The sequence below is a fragment of the Grammomys surdaster genome, unplaced genomic scaffold (genome assembly GCF_004785775.1).
Source record: "Grammomys surdaster isolate TR1022 unplaced genomic scaffold, NIH_TR_1.0 224, whole genome shotgun sequence".
In the NCBI taxonomy this organism is placed as follows: domain Eukaryota; kingdom Metazoa; phylum Chordata; class Mammalia; order Rodentia; family Muridae; genus Grammomys; species Grammomys surdaster.
This window is the reverse complement of record NW_021604669.1, coordinates 9,886,005-9,902,456: the sequence shown is the minus strand read 5'-3', so window position 1 is coordinate 9,902,456 and position 16,452 is coordinate 9,886,005. Positions and strand designations below refer to the sequence as shown.

Here is a 16,452-nt window from a genome sequence, read left to right as displayed (position 1 = left end):
ACCGGTTTTTAGAACTTCTTAATATAGCTTTGCTTGTGACAAAAACCATCTCAAGGCTCAAAGACAAAATCAGTCAGTTAAAACACAGAATACACACTGGTGATCATTAAGGGGTTAAACCAATGAGGGCACTAACTTGAAGAGCTTTAGTCTGGCTCTGTGCCCCTAAGGTCAGCAGGCAGTGGCTGTGAACTCAGGGCTGAAGAGCAATCTCAGTGATCTGGAAAATGAGGCAGTTGACCTTATAACCTCTAAAGTCTCCCTCGAGCACTACAACTCCAAGACTGAATTATTTCTCCAGAACTCAGAAGCTCCACCTACCACTGTCTCAGTATCCCAGACTGCTTCTCCAGACCCTCCCACCCTGCTTAGGGTTCATGAACAGCAGTATGCATACGTGTGTGTGTGTGTGTGTGTGTGTGTGTGTGTGTGTGTATGTATGTGTTTCATTTATTCATTCAGATGCTGTCTTTCAACTGTGTGTCAGGCTTTGGGAACAAAAAAAAAAATCTTAAAATAGTAACTAGATAAACCTGGGAATAAAAACTCAATCTGGTGGGTCCCATGTGAGAAAAACCTGGAGACATTGCTTAGAGAAAGGAGAGTAGTCTCCCACACAGCTGTGAGGAAGAATGGGTTTGTGTACAACAAAAGGTTACTTCCCAGGGAATGAAAAACTCCCAGCTCTTGTGAGGCTGAGGACAGACTAACAGCAATTTAGTGAACAAAGAGTCAAACAAGGTTAGGCCTTAGGGAAGTAAAGACAACAGCTTCAGAAGTAAACACACATTAATCCACACTGGGTAACAATTTGTGCTAGGTGGACAGCCCCTCCCCAATGCTGCCTTCAGACTAGAAGCATTCTAGAAGAAAAAGTAGAAGTAGAAATTAATGATTTCATTAGTAAGGGTTTCTGGCAAATACTCTTGTACCTGGTGCATAAATTGCATGTGGACATATATTTAAACTATGAAGTTAAAAACGTTTTGCACATCTACTTTTGTATCTAAGGCAGCAATATGCTATCAGGGAGTCAAAAGACCTTGTTTGAATCTCAGCTCTACCATATAAGAGTTGTCCATTTTGGACAGACAAATCTTCTCTAAACAGCTATTTTCTCCTTATACAATATAAAGGACTGTTGGGCATTCACAGAAAGAACTTAACACAGCATTAAGTTCCAAAGAAAAAGCTTAATTAACACTGGCTATTAAGAAATAACAGTTCCTGAAGACTAGAGGCTGTTCAATCATTTTGATAGATACTGCAACACTGCCAGAAACCTTCACAGCAAAGAAATGCTCCCTGCTTTACTTCCCCTTTGGGGATAAGAGCTCATGGTTGTTTGTGCTTTAGAGTTGATTTGTATTTAATGTGACTTTTATCACAGTGTGTGTTAAGGTCTAGCAGAACAAATTAAGTTGCTAAGTCAAGTGACATCACATGTTACAGCAGAAAGTGAAGTGGACACTAACCTCCCACCAGACTTCTCCAGAGGGGAGCAGACAGAACAATAGGAAGCTTGACTGGGCACAGGACTGAAAGAAGTCCACCTTGTTCCTCAAGTGTCAATATCAACAGCCAATTCATGCTTATTCCGAGTTAAGCCCACATCAAATACCCACGGTGTCTAAGCACACAGAGTGCTTGCCTGAGCAACAATTGTGGAACCCTGGGTGAGAAGCTGCAGAGAGGTGAAGAACAGGGACGGGGAGAATTGAAAGTCTGACAATCTTAGGTTCCATCTTGCTTCTTTCCCTTCATGATGCAGCTGGAGACAGGAAGATGCCCACCTCCAAGCTTCTGGTCACTCATCATCTGAAAAATTCATGAAGCTCACTCATCATCTGAAAAGTTTGTAAGTTTTCAATACAGATTTGTGATTTGCATCTCTGAAAGTCCACTTCCACAACTGTTAAAAATAACCAGAGGAGGCTCATAGATTACTTAGTGCAGTATCTTCAGCTTACTGTGCAGTCCAGTGCTAGATAGCACGTAAGTCATAAAGCTCTTTCATGGATGACTGGCTTGACAAACTGTAGGAAAAGTTCTGAAATTAAGAAGGGAAACGGGAAAAGCATTTATTTATGAAGTTATTTGTTGCAAATATGAAGTAAAGAGGCAGCAGAATTCCAGAATCAAACACAGAGGCTGTCCCAGGGAGTTTTGCATTGGTTTCTTTCTGTGTGTGTGCTTGGTGCTGAGATCCACTGGTGGCACTCTGGAATGCCAAAACTTGGGAGGTGAGGAAGAAGGATGAAGTACAAGGTCCAGGGCCAGCCTGGCCTACATGAGATATCTCAAAAAAGAACAAACAAATCTAGAAGTAGAATTGACTACTAACAAGAGTGTGTCTTGACTTACAGATGTGTCTTCTAGCTGATATCCCACCAGGAAAAGTGCAACTGAAAGCACACTCACAGAGGGACCCAACGTTTTCAGAGGTCATGTCAGACTCAAGAGAGGTTCTCTGAAATTTTTGGAATGAAGAGTGTGCATTCTGTAAAAACACTCCAAATGCTGCAAACTCAAATGTTACCAATTTGCCTGACAAAGTAGATAGAGCTGTTTTAAAACCTCAAATGTTACCAATTCACCTGACAAGGTGGAACCAGCCAAGAGGCAAGGCTCGAGAACAAAATCTGAATTGCAACTTGGCTTAAACAGAAAAACAAAACAAAAACTACTGGGTCAGCCTTCAGAAAGACGCAATAAAGTCACCTTAGTTCCCTTTCGCCTGTTATTTCCTCCTCCTAAAGATGCTCCCAAGTCTGTCAGCCCCGCCTCCGGCACAGCCTCTCTTACATTCACTGAATGGCAGATGAAGTGGAACTGCAGAAGACATTCACTGCACGGTCGTGGTGTGGGTGTTTCAAGGCTTCACATGCTGGAACCCTGGTCCTCAGTATAGTGATGTTGAAGTGTCAAGTTCTGTCCTTGGAGAGGAGTCTCCCAGGACCCTGAGCTTGATCTCATGAGACGGTACCTGGCCACTCTCTTTGACTTCTGCCAATCTGATCTCTCCTCTTGCACATCCCACCCATTCTGATGCCATCCACTCTCAGTCTTCACTAGAGACATGGTGATGCTGGCATCACATGCTTCACTTCTACAAGTGTGAGCTTAATAAACCTCTTTCCTGTTTAAAGATACCTAGCCTCTGATGAAGCTCAGGTAGTACTTACTGAGCCTACACAAGGGACTCGGTTCAATCCCTACAAATGCAGCCTCAGGTACTTTATTTTAGTAGCAAGTAATGATTTAATATGGAGTCTTCAACCATAGAAATGTCTTGCTGATTTAATTATCAGAAGCAACAATGTGTATACAGCAGAGCAGATTCACTCCTTACTGTCCATGCCGAAGGAGCAAAAGTTAACTTGTTTTGAAAATATCAGTTCCCTCATTAGTCCTTCTCACTCCACCTCTGAACTGCTTACCCCTAAATATAACTGATGTAAACTGTCTAGATTTTCAACACCTCCTACTCAGCTTAAAGGAAAAATATCATGCTTTCATTTTCCACTCACGGACACCAGGCTGTGTGTATGTTGTGTATATATGTTACATAGCATGTACGTATATGTATGTGCATGTGTGTTTCCACTAAGAAGATAAATTTGCTCAGCAGGCTCTCTGAGTTACTGCTACTCTGCTGCTATACCACTAAAAACAAGCAAGGCAGGGCGGCAAATGGGATTGAGGTTTGGACCATGGAACCGAGGCTGGATCACTGTCTCAATCAAGTCCTGGATGATTTGAGGGTTGGGAACTAGCAATCCCAAGATCCTCACAACAGAGCTGGCACTCGGAAAGTGACTGGTGGGACAGCACAATTAATTTAGACAAAAGGACACACAATAAATTTAGCATGGTATTCAAATTGGCTGTGGCACAACAAATTTAGCATGGTATTCAAATTGGCTGTGGCACATCCTTTACAAAACACGAAGGCACCATGCAATGGATAGGTATATAGTCCTAGTCCAAAGAGGCAGACTTGGCTGCATTCAGAAACCTTTACCAGATCTGCTTTCAAGAATTATAAATCAAATGATCACTGTCACAATTTTAACCAAATATCTGAGTGCCAACAGGGTTTAAAATCGGGGTTAGAGGAGTGTCATTAGAGCTGAGGTATGTATGTGTGATCTTTTCAAAGTAATGCTAGTAGGTCATGGAACCTAGGAGAGTCTAGGACTGCCACTTTTCTAAACCAGTATAATTCCTAATTTCATTTTAAATACATAAGTATAACTCTCACTCCCCATTAAAAAAACCTTTTAGCAGCAGACAGAAACTGAAAGCTACAACTAGTCAAAATGGAGAGCACAACAGACTATGGAGTGCCCAGCCCAATGGATACAACAATAACATTACCCCTACATTTAAGGTTCAGGGAACATACAGAAAATAAGAGTGGAAAGGCTGCAAGGGCCAGAGGATCAGATTATCTTATATGAGAGTGAGTGTTCTATATGCCAGCAAAGTTGCAGCCATGAAATCCCAACATTATAGCTGCCTACACAAGATTTAAATGATGACAACTCGAACTGACAAACCAAAGTGCATGGGGAATCTCAAGAGGTCCCACTTTTAGATGAAGAGCTCCAGACAATTAATGACTACTAAGTGCTGGCATTATCAGTCTTCCTCAGGGACAAGGCCCCTAACCATGGTTAATCCTAAACACACTGCTAGAACTAAATGGACTTAACAGGCTATATTTATTCATATGTATACATGGAACAATAATATAAAACGAGAAAAATGTAGTAAGAATGGCTAGAAAAAAGGGTAGAGACAACTATGAACATGGGTTAAAAAAAAAATCACTGTACTTCATCAGCCGATCATGAACAAGGCTGTTCTAAAATGAGAAGAAAAACGACTTCTGGGAGTACCCAACGGTTGTCATTCACCACCCCATCAGGAATATTAGAACAACAAGAAGAGCAACAAGCGAAGTTGAACCTGAACAGCCCACCTCAGCAAAAGCCCATTTTCTCTTGGCTCTATTTCACATGGCTAACACAGGCGTGGCACTTTAAGATGAGTCTGAGGAAGAAAAGACATGAACTAGCCAAATCACCTAAGCCTAGTTCAGTCATCCATAAAACAGTGTCCCGGAGCTACAGACGTATTAAGGTGAGAAGAGGGTGTCTGTAAAATGCCCAACATAATGCCAATGCCATTCTAGATGCTTAATTGTAGTGGTTTTGTTTGTGAATCTGATTTTGTTCCAATGCTTACATACAAAATGCAGAAGCCTTGGGGCAGCGACAGTGTTATTTGACTTGGCACTGTTCCACGTTCTGGGAGGCAGTGCGCTTACTTGCTTTGCTGTGAAAAATATTACTATTATTAAAGCAGGAGCAGCTGCTGGGCCAGCAGTGAGCAGCTCTTTTGATTTGTACTCTGTGGAAATAAGGAGTATCTAATTTTATGTAAACGCTACTAATGTGAATAAACATCACGAGAAAAAGGAAATGAAATTCATAAAAAAGAAATGATTAATGGAATATAAAGGAAGCCCCCACTCCCATATCTTAAAAAAAAAAAGCGGACTTTCTTATTTCATGTGTGACTGGGTCGTGAAGAAGCCCTTCCATGGAAGCAAAGCCATTAGGCCTTGTTTATTCTTCTCTGTCTTGGGTACTTCACACTGGGAGAAAGCTGATTAAGCCAAGGAGAACCTCTCTGCTCTGCCTACCCTTCCACTCGTCCCAGGTAACTATAGAAAGATTACTGAAAGAACACTATACCATTACTTTGGATTCAATTGTTGGTCTTTCTTGACCACATCAGCAAACTAAAACTGGGCAGTACAGTCCTCTAACCACAGCCCTTCTTGTATCAAAGTGAACAGAGTAGAAGGGTCAATGAGAGGTAAGGCTTGCAGAGGGAAGCGCAGAAAAACTACTATCTTCCAAGTGTCACCAGATACCAAGCACTTTACCTACCTTCCACTGCCTACTAGCTCTCCTGACATAAGGCCCTATTGTCTCCATCCAACTTTTACTCAAATAAAAACAGAGTTGCCCAGGAAACCTGAATCTCTGCTTTGCTGTGTCAGCCTTTTTTTTGGGGGGTGGGGTGGGGGGAAGGTGTTCCTAGCCTCTGCCCATTCTCTAAGGAACATCATGAAAGGTGAGAGGGAAGGCTAAACCTGAACTTTCATGGGTCCATCATCCAGCCCAAAGCTACCAAACCAGAAGTGATCTGCTGTTCCAAGCAGTGCCAATCTGTACTTCCCTATGTAATGCGCTTTTCCCACGGTAAGACAGAAAGATACCAACTGGTGCCAGGAAGTTATATAGGACCAGTGTGAATATATGTGTCTATAATCTATAAGTGAGTAGTTCCTTCATTGTCTGTCACTCTTCCTCTGGTTTCCAGCAGAATATTCTGTGAGTCTTTCCAACAAATCCAAATGCTGTTTAGCTAGTTCTATCTGTGTTCTTCTTTGCTTTCTACAAGTATCTATGAGGGGTGGGTAGAGATTTGAAATTTACAAAAAGGACCACATGTACGTTTGTTTTCTGGGCCCCAGCAATCTCATCCGCAAAAGGACTGGATGGTCTCTGGTTATTTTACCAGCTTTGATGAGCTCACACCATAAAAAAAAAAAAATTATCACCATACTTATTACAGCCTACTGCATGCTGGGTTTGCTCACTATAGTCCTCCTAGTCTAATCCCCTGGGGCATGATGTTACAGAATACAAGGTATCCCTGCTATGTTAATAACAGAGTCGAGAAGAGCTTATATTTTCTTCACATCTGGCAGGAGAAGAAATGGTCTCCATTAATGGAGCCAACCCTTTGCTTTCTGCAATAGTTGGCACCAAATTCTTACTGTTTTGTGGTTCTTACTTCCCTGAGCCATAAGGTTCTGATTTTGTTTTCCTAGCTTCTGGGTGGCTAAATTGGGTACTGTCTTATCAAAGGGATACATATTCCAGTTCTTTGGGGGAAAATTATACCATAGCCTCAGCATTAAAATTCAATTCTTATGTAACTGACCGCAAAAAGCACCACAGCACAAGGCTGCTCAGATACTGCTCAGGCCAAGGAAGAGTCCACTGTGAACTCATACATTTAAAACAGAGTCATATGGCTCCTAAGCTGAGCCACTCCTACTCCAGATACAATTAAAATTATTTGACTGAGATGGCAGCAACTCTATGTCTTGACTAAACAGAAAGATCCTTTCCTTTCAAGCTCCTGCCTCCAAACCAAAACAGAATTACTTGTGGTCTCAGTGCTTGCTATAATCAACAAAGCACACTATATATATTCCAGGTAGGACCAAGGCATACTTGCCTCCCCCAAAACAGACAAAAATCAAGTATCTGCGTTCATTATATAACAAAATAGCTCATTACTCCAAACCCCAGCAAAATCAAAAGGACAGTGTTGCTCAGAATTTGATGTATCAATGAAGGGACCCTGTGGACATATGGCAGTAAACAAATTAGCTCTGACTGGCAAAAGCACAGGCCATGAGGTGCACAGGGAGCCCATCAAGCTAGCCTGAGTCAGACAGCAACACCAAGCACTGGTTCCCTCACTAAGGGGTAAGAATACAGTCACACTGAGCAAGAGCTTACTTCAGCTCAAAATGGCTAAGACCATGAGCCACACACGGTCCCAATCTTTAGTTCTACCCCAGTCCCATATGCACTGCCACAACCCAGATCCTTGAAGCATACAGAGTCAGCACTGTCATCTGACCTACTCATCACCTACTTTTCCAAAACACTTCTACCAACTGTCATGCTGATGACACACCAGCAACACAATGCACTCATAGTAAACAGCAACAGTCGTGAGGATAAGAGCCATCGTGGATAGAATGATCGCAGTGCTAGGCAACACTCAGCACTTTACAGACACTGACTCACTCTTCCCATAAGGAAACAAGAGACAGAGAAAGCTTCAGTAACTTGACCAACAAACATCCTGGAAGTCAAAGAGCTGAAGTAAACCTGGCAGGAACATCCATCAACCCATGTATCATTACTGGTCCACTGGTAAAGCTTCTATCTGTTTACTTACCTACTAAGGAATGTGTAGTGACAATTTTGGAATTTTAGTTTCTTTAAAATACAAAAATATTATCAGAATACGTTTTGGGGGTTTTTGCTTTGTTTTGTTTTTAAAAGTCCCTGGTGTTCAATATGGTGCCTGTTCAGATCATCCACAGCAGCTATGATTTGCCTCACGCTCTAGCAGGGGCATGATTTTGCCAGCTGTAAGTACTTTCTGGAACTGTATGGATTCTGGGGACTTTTCAGAGAATATATAAATACTAGAGCCCTGAAAAGTTTAGTTGGTTGGTGGGTGGTTGCTGTTGGTAATGGTTAGTTAAATAGTTGTTCAAGGAGGAGGCAGAGGAGGAAGGAAGAAGAAAGAAAAAATATTAGATATCCTGATGGCGAAGTCAAACTTGCCCTAAGGAACTCAACACTCCTAAACAGGAAGTAGTCTAATGATAACATTACCCTCTTTCCCCTCCTTTTTTCTCTTCTATCTAGTGTTGGGGGTTGAAAGGGTGGAAAAAGGGTAGGGGAAGGGTGAAGAAAGATCCCACAAGGTAGAAAAAGACCAGCTACAGGAATGGAAGGGCCTCTCCCTGATCTCCTTCCCTATGAGAGGAGCACTGAGTATAAAGACTTTGATATTCACTGGCCACCTTTACCAGGTCAGGAAATCACTTGATGAGTGCCTCATGAGCGTTATCTCCTTTCCTATTCAAAAGGATACCATTTATGAGATGAGGACACAGGCTTAGGAATGATCTCCGGCCCTATTACTTATTCATCGTTAAATAACACGTGTAAGAACGGATATGCCAGGAAATCCTCAAATGACCAAGTGATGTATATGGAAATCAACACTCAGGGTCTCAAAGACCCCAACAGAAGGCACTTTGCAAATGCCTGGACAGTCTGAACATCTGACACAACTGGCTTTTGATGGAAGTGTCTTAACCCAGTATCATATGTGTCATGGCCTCACATAACATGTTTTTAGAGACCAGTACTTAACCCAGTGACTGGTATGTGCAAAATGAGCTTCCTAACCTCAGGCTTAGTTCAGGCTTTCTCTCTAGAAGCTAGATCCAGACAGCAGCGCTGGAGAAGACTGCCCCAGCAGAGTACAAAAGAGTCAAAAGCCTTGAATTCAAACCCTTGCCTAAGTTCCTCATCTCTAGACCTCAGTCTCCATATTGAAAGTGACAGAATGTGAGTCCCCATAACTCATCAGCTTTCCTCCACAGGGATGCAAAGCTCCAAGTTTCTTCTGGCAAACAGTAAGCTGAATAAGATTAATACTTTGCTTCTTCACTTTTAGGTGGCTGTTACCACAATCCAAGCATGGGATCAGTGAACAATTATCAGCACCATATCATACTACTAGCCTGATGAGTTAGGAGTCCAAATCAAATGCACAATAGCCTGAGAGTTACACAGAACTACACTAGTAGGGATGTCCACCAACCTTTCTGTAACTGGTTATTAGACATTCCACACAGCTTTCAATGAGCCTCTTGGAGATAGAGATTCCACACTGCCAACCTTAGACTGGAGGTTACTCAAGTTCCCTTTAACTCAACTATACACAATGATTCCTTAGCAACGAGTATCCTGTAAGCCAGGAGGTGGTAGATGGCCAGGCAGCTCAAGAGCAGACAGGCTCTAAGAAGCCTGCTGGAGCTACAACTTCCAGTTGCAGTTCTTCTGCCACAACTGTGGAGGTTCACAGGCAAAAGGCTGGCCAACAGTTCCAGAATACATATCCCAGGATGGAAGTGGAAGGCTTTTTCATAGCTGTTCAGCCGTACAGAGGACTGTTGGCATCACCATGTATGACCATAACCAGTAGGGAGAGGCCTAAGCAGACTAAAGCAATTGGCTTACTTTCTCTCCCCTCTCTAAATTTTATTTATAAACATGAAATACATAGAAAATAAATCTGGCTTTAAGTTCATATATTCTATATCCAAAGTCCAAGTCTGTTGCCTACCTTACCAGGAAATCTTGAACATTTAACCTCTGAGCTTTTATGCATGTATGAAAGGATAATACTAAGAATACCACTGAACTGGCCTTTTATTATGTGAAGATGAAAACAATGTTTTTAAAATAACGAAATTGTATATGAGGGTATATGGCATTAGTGTGGACTACAGGACTGACAGATTCACACCTTGCTGTAGAGTACACGAATCTGAAACACAAGGGAAGCTGCACTCCATGCTTCTGTAAGCAAAGAGCCATTGACCTTTGCTAGGTTCTGAGAAAACAGACCCTAACTACTCTCACACTGGATCAGATTGCCTCCAGAGCCTAGACTTCCTCCAAGGATACTGGTACCACAAGGAGAACTGTCTCTTGTTGGTTTACCTTCAGGAACAGACCCAAATACATTTCCTCTACTTTAGGGGAAATGGCCCAAAGGGACTTTATCTAAACCCTCCAGAGAAGGGCTTTGTTGATGTTTTTTGTTGTCTAAAACTACATATTATTTGAAGGTAACTAACTAGTTCTTGAATGCATTAAGACCTGGCTTTAGAATTCCTAGGTGTGAGAGTCCACAGATTAGCACTAGAGACCTAATCTTACTCATCAAAGGTTAGATCTCCAGACATCAACAAGAAAGACAATGCTCAATATTGTGATCAAAAGTTCAAAGAGTAGAGCAACACTTACAGAGGAAGTCTGACTGGCGTGCAAGAATACTGTATCGTTGATACTCTTAAGTCTTCATTTCTGACTGGCTGTGAACCAAATACACAGACACACACACACACACACACACACACCCACACACACATACACATGAGATATATAGTTATCTGTAAAATGGGAATATTAATAGTAATAGGACAAACATTAAATAATAGTATGTATAAATAGGGGGACGCTTGAGAGATGGCTCAGTGGTTAAGAGCACTGGCTACTCTTGCAAAATACCTGGGTTTGATTCCCAGCATCCCTCTGGTGACTCACTTCGCTCTGTACCTTTAGTTCCAGGGAATCAGAGGCCCTCTTCAGGCTTCTTCAGGCAACAAACACATACATAGTGTATAATATACACACGCAGGCTAACACTGATACACAGAAAATAAAAATAAATCATATATATATATATTACATAGCAGAAATATCAATAGTTGATAATTGTTGTTACTGTTAATATCAAAGAGTCCTCTGGTAACCTTTGATCAAATGATTTTAAGCCTTTCCAAAACACATCTCCAAACCAGAACCACACTGACATCCAGCTACCTTAGAAAGGCTTTTAGAGGGCACCTCGAAGACACAGTTACTCATCCCCAGTCCCCAAGCCTAGCAGTACAAAGCATCCAATGGTGTCTGTATTGACTGGATGGCAGATTGCAGTATTTAGCTTATACTGCTGTCGAGTGTTCTGTATTAATTCTCCAATCTATGAACTTAACCTTTCAGTCTTATTAAGGTTTTGTTTTTTCCTTCAACACCATGAGCTTCCAAATAATCCAAATAATAGCCCCAGTGCCCCAGCAGGGCAACTGGGACTGCCACAGATGCCCCTAGAAGATGTGTTGAGCAGATCCTGCTCATAGGTCACTTATGTTAAGTTCTCACATTTCAATATGAAGCCCATATCTATACCTTTGAAGAAATATTATACTTAAATCACTATTAAGAATTACCTGGAACATAGGCAGGAGGGAAGGCCACACTACTAAGGACCTTAGACACCTCTTCATGAGATCAAGACTGTGTTGGACGACAAAAGTGAAGCCTCATCTATGCACTGTAAAGTCATTAACTATGACTTTGCAGACATTTACAATGTGTATGTTACGCGGTAGCTGTGTAAAGAATCCCCAAACTCCTTTATTTACTAATGAAACCTTAGAGGAAAGGCATTTCTTTGGGCCTTATCTTCTCAGTTCAGTGGAATAAGAGCTGCCCTTTTCCCTTCATACAGGTCTTCGTGTAGACTTTACACAGAGGATGCATGTAGCCCTACACAACTGACTACAAGTGACTGTGTATCCCCCGTGCCTAAAACTGCCCTTATATGGGGCAGCAGCTAAAGAAATGAGCAAAGATTGTCTCCATCAGCACCAAGGTACAATGCTAGCAATAACCAGTAACCCTGATAAGTATGATGTGTTCTCCCTTGTCCCCAAGGCCCTAAGTATTGGCCACTTACTCCCAGTCTTTAAAGGGAGAATGCATCCCAGTGTCTTGGTCCATATTCCTACAATGCCTGCTTGCTTCTTTCTCAAGACATCCTTGTCTTCTAGCCACTTACCCATAACTTCTAAAGGGGCACAAGCAGAACAGCATACACCAGTATGCTCTGGTTCCTGACTAAGCAAAGTATTGGCTTTGTGCTTGGAAACCACTTACAGGCCAGGGTGAAACCTTAGCTGAATCCCAGCTGATCCATTCCTGCCTCTCAAAGGCAGCCACTTGTGTCCCAGCCAAACCATTCCTCTCCGAACCATATGTGTCCCTCAGCCCTAAAAGGGAAGCCTTGAAGTAAGCTTTTAGCTTCTTCTTTCCATGTATATCTGATTCATTTCCCAAAGTGCATGATGTCTCAAGGGGCTTTAAATATAAACAGCATCTGCTCCACATGGTATACTGTTTGACAGGGAGACACAATGAAAGGGGAAAGTGTTAACCCCAAATTAATCAATTCGGTGTTCGAAGCTTGGCTCTCTAACAGTTTTCAGTTGAGCTCTATGTGTGTTAATTACTAATATAAACAGGAGACAACGTCACAAACAGTAAATTCTTAACTACCAGAACTAGGAAAAGACTTGCTTCCAAACAGAAGTCCAAGATACCCAAATTATTCCCTATTCTAGAGTTTCCACATCACCAAAAAACAAAACAAACTACCCAAAAATTCTATTTCTAAGAATAACCACAATAACACAAGCCAAAGTCTTACAACTTCCAAATCTCTCACTTGTGAAGTATATGCAAACAACATTTCCTGATATATTCACAAAGTTTTCCTTTTATTTGGGGAGCAGTAAGTCTTCCCCCCCCCAAAAAAAACACACATACTACGTTTCATATGAAGAAGAGGTCACCACACAAAGTCGAACCAAACAGGGATAAAAAAATACATTGAGGAAAATGATTTCTTAACCAAGCTGCACTCGTTTAGAAAAAAGAATGACAAAATTCTGTTATCAATTAATTACTCTACAATTGGTACAGGCACAACATTTACAGGGATGTATTAGAGACACGAGTATATGAATGTATTCTAATGTGTCACTTTTGAACTTTCTAGACTGGTTCCAAATCTTTCTCAAGCTCAAAGGTCTATTCTTCTACCTAACTGTAACACACACACACACACACACACACACACACGGGGTGGGGCTTTGGGGGCAGATGCTTATATGACATTAACTGTATTCTAAAAAGGCAAGGCACTTCAAAATGCACAAATACCCCCCACAAACAGCACCCCAAACACCCTTATCAATTGCTGCACAAACAGAATACAGTAACACTATCTGAGTGTGCAGAAAGTTACAGTAACTGACAGCTCTATTAGCAGGCACAGAAGAAGTTATCTAGCAGAAAAATAACCCCACAGTCTAATCAATGTTAAACCCTCTAGAGGCACAACCAGTTAGAAATAGAGAAAAATGACCACACACTCCTAGATGAGCGTGCATCAGCTTCTTCCAATTATATAAAAGACAGACTCATTTTGAGGTTGAATGCCTGGCAACTCTGTTTAATCCCTGATATTAACCATTAAGCAACTGACAGGTCACAAGGGGGAGGGGTATTCATTACCTCTGGCTTTCAAATACACCTAGTTAGGTAGTATTTCTCCATCCACTTGAACATTCATTTCCATCACTCAACAATGACTCCAGAGAAAACTCTAGAAACAACCCTTACTGGAATAAAACAGACTAGTTTATAGCATCTGGCCGGTGGGCAATATGGGACCCTGAGACAACAAAATCTCCTACCTTCAGACATTTCCATCTCTTATGTATGCAACCAAATACCAGTTATTCATCCATTAGACAACTTGACTACCAAAGCCAGTTCCAGGCAGAACTTCAGGATTCCCTATATTACCGAGGGCTGGCCCTAGTGGCCCTAAATAAAAAAGAGTTCCCTGAACCTCAAATAAACCAAGTGCCTAATTCCCATGGGGAAAACCCTCTTCCTGCCTATACTGTCGTGCTGAGCCAGAACAGGCCTGGCTGCTTAGGATGGGAATGATATTTTGTGGCACTGAGAAATTGTGCTGAGTTTCTGGAAAACTGCCTAATTTTCACCGATATTTCACAGGCTTTTATGTAGCTGTAAACGTGTGTTTACACGTTTCTCCTCATCCACCCCACGGTAGCTAAAGATTTTGTAGCTAAAGATTTAAAAGAAATAGCTCTGCCCTTGCCCTTGCCCCTGGACATCTATCCGCTGGAGGGTCCTGTTAGACAGAGCTGTTCTTTTCGAAGCTTTTGGTTCCATCTACCAGTCTGATCAGCTCTGCAGACTGCATTGAGTGTCCTGCGGATCTGGTGCAGCAAGCTTTCAGCCCTAGAGAACCAAAGCCACGGGAGCAAGGGGAGCTGGGCGGAGACCTGTTTGTACAGACCTCCTTCCACTAGGCTCACTTTAGGCACAGGGGATTAGGAGACACAGGCCCAGGGATGGCAACAGTCTCAATTGAAGTTCCCTTTTATTCCTTTGGGTTTTTCCACCAGCCCTTATCTCTTAAAGCTAAGCCTGCCTGGCCCCGCTGGGCTGCGGAGAAGTGCATTCACGGCCCATCTCCAAGTCTCTGGCTGGTGACCTTGGCCACACAGCCTCGCCCTCAGTGGCCTGACGCCATGTACTTCGCGGGTTAGGAAAGGGTCACAAATGATGTGGAAGCGCTGAGCAGACTGCTTGGCACCCAGACAGGGTGCAAGACAGAGAGGATCTCTCTTCTACTCGGGTGTCCAGAGCTCGCTCAGTCCTTCCCCACTTCGGTCCCCCGGCTTTCAAGCCTGCAGGATCCGGGAAAGGGCCGTCAAGGAGGACCGCAGGGGCCGGGGGCTGCCGGAGGGGGTGTGGCTCCCTGAGTCGCCCGGCTCCCCTGGGCCCCAGCCCACCCAGCTGCCAGGCCGCCGCCTACCTCCTCCAGCAGCGTGACGGTGTTCCTGCAGTTGTGCAGCCGCGTGGTGAAGCTGGACGTGGTGGGCGAGTTGTAGTCCTCGGTGGTCTCGGCGATGAACTCGGACACGGAGATCTGGTCCGGCATCCTGCCGCGGGAGGGACGAGACACAAGCGGGGGCGGGAGTGAGTCACGGCGCAGGCTCCCGGGGCCGCCGGGCGGCTCATGAACGCCACGCGCGCAGCCCGACCCGCCGCGGCGCCCGGCCTGGCGCGCGAGGAGCGGAGCGGAGAGGAGCGGAGCGAGCGGCGCAGCGCCCTTCAAACTGCGAGCGGCGCGCGCAGGGCGGCCGGGGACGCGCCTCCCCGAGCGCACGCAAGGGGCGGCGGGGCGGGGCGGGACGGGGCGGGGCGGAACGGACCGCTCCGCGGCGCTGGCAAGCGGTGAGGCTCGGCTGACTGGGGCGCTCGCTCCCGCGGCGCGGCGGGCGACGCGCCCGCGCCAGTCACGGGAACAAACACGGAAGTGCTCTGCGCACGCGCTGTGCCCGCTCCGCCCCTCTCTCTCCCCCCCCCCCCCCCCCCCGCCCGCGCGCGCGGTCCCCACCCCTCAGCCGCCCGCGCTGGTGCTCGTGCCCGTGGGGCTCCGGAACCGCGCCACACACACACACACCCGGCCGCCCCCGGAGCGGTTACTTCAGCGAGCTGGTTACGCGAGCGTTTTTTGCAGAAGAGGGACCAAAAAAAAAAAAAGTTGTTCGTGTTCTTTTTTAGTCCCGAGTGGGTGCAGGAAGCGAGGCCCGGAAAGCCGTCTCCCTCCTGCGCGGGCCGAGGGATGGGGGCGCAGCCCTGCTGCCCTCTGAACGCCAATGCTGTGCCTTGTGCAGAGGAGACAGGAAGGGTTGTTTTAAAACACTTTCATCTGTCCATGTGCATTTGGGTTTTTTTCCTGCCCCAGAGGACCGCCGAGCATCCGGAGATGCAAAAAGTGTTTCTCAGGTGCAAATGCTCTTCACTGCTAAGCAGGAACTAAATGTCTTCTGAGAAAAGTACCAATTCAGCCTCATCAAGATGTCTACTGTTGTTAGTCCAAAGCACCCACCTAATTTCTCACCATTGTAAGATTTTGAGAAGAGTAACAACAAAAATCACCTAGGCCTTGGGATTGGCCTACAGGAGCCCTTCAAAGCGTATGACTGGTTTCCATGCAAGCCTGCTTTGGAAGGCAAGCACTGTGGTCCACTCAGACCTGCCTGCTTACCATTCGATATAGCTAGAGGTTGTGTTCTCTGGCCTTTCTGCC

The 16,452-nt window shown here is 44.3% G+C and overlaps 1 protein-coding gene across 4 annotated transcripts in view; it reads right to left on the bottom strand.

Moving 5' to 3' along the window:
- Asap1 (ArfGAP with SH3 domain, ankyrin repeat and PH domain 1) overlaps positions 1 to 16,452 on the bottom strand; it is a 291,208-nt gene that overhangs the window by 204,074 nt on the left and 70,682 nt on the right. For all 4 annotated transcript variants that reach the window (XM_028773285.1, XM_028773286.1, XM_028773283.1 and 1 more), the window contains exon 3: positions 15,172 to 15,298. In XM_028773285.1, the coding sequence (XP_028629118.1) occupies positions 15,172 to 15,298 (127 nt within the window). The remainder of the gene's footprint in view (positions 1 to 15,171; positions 15,299 to 16,452) is intronic.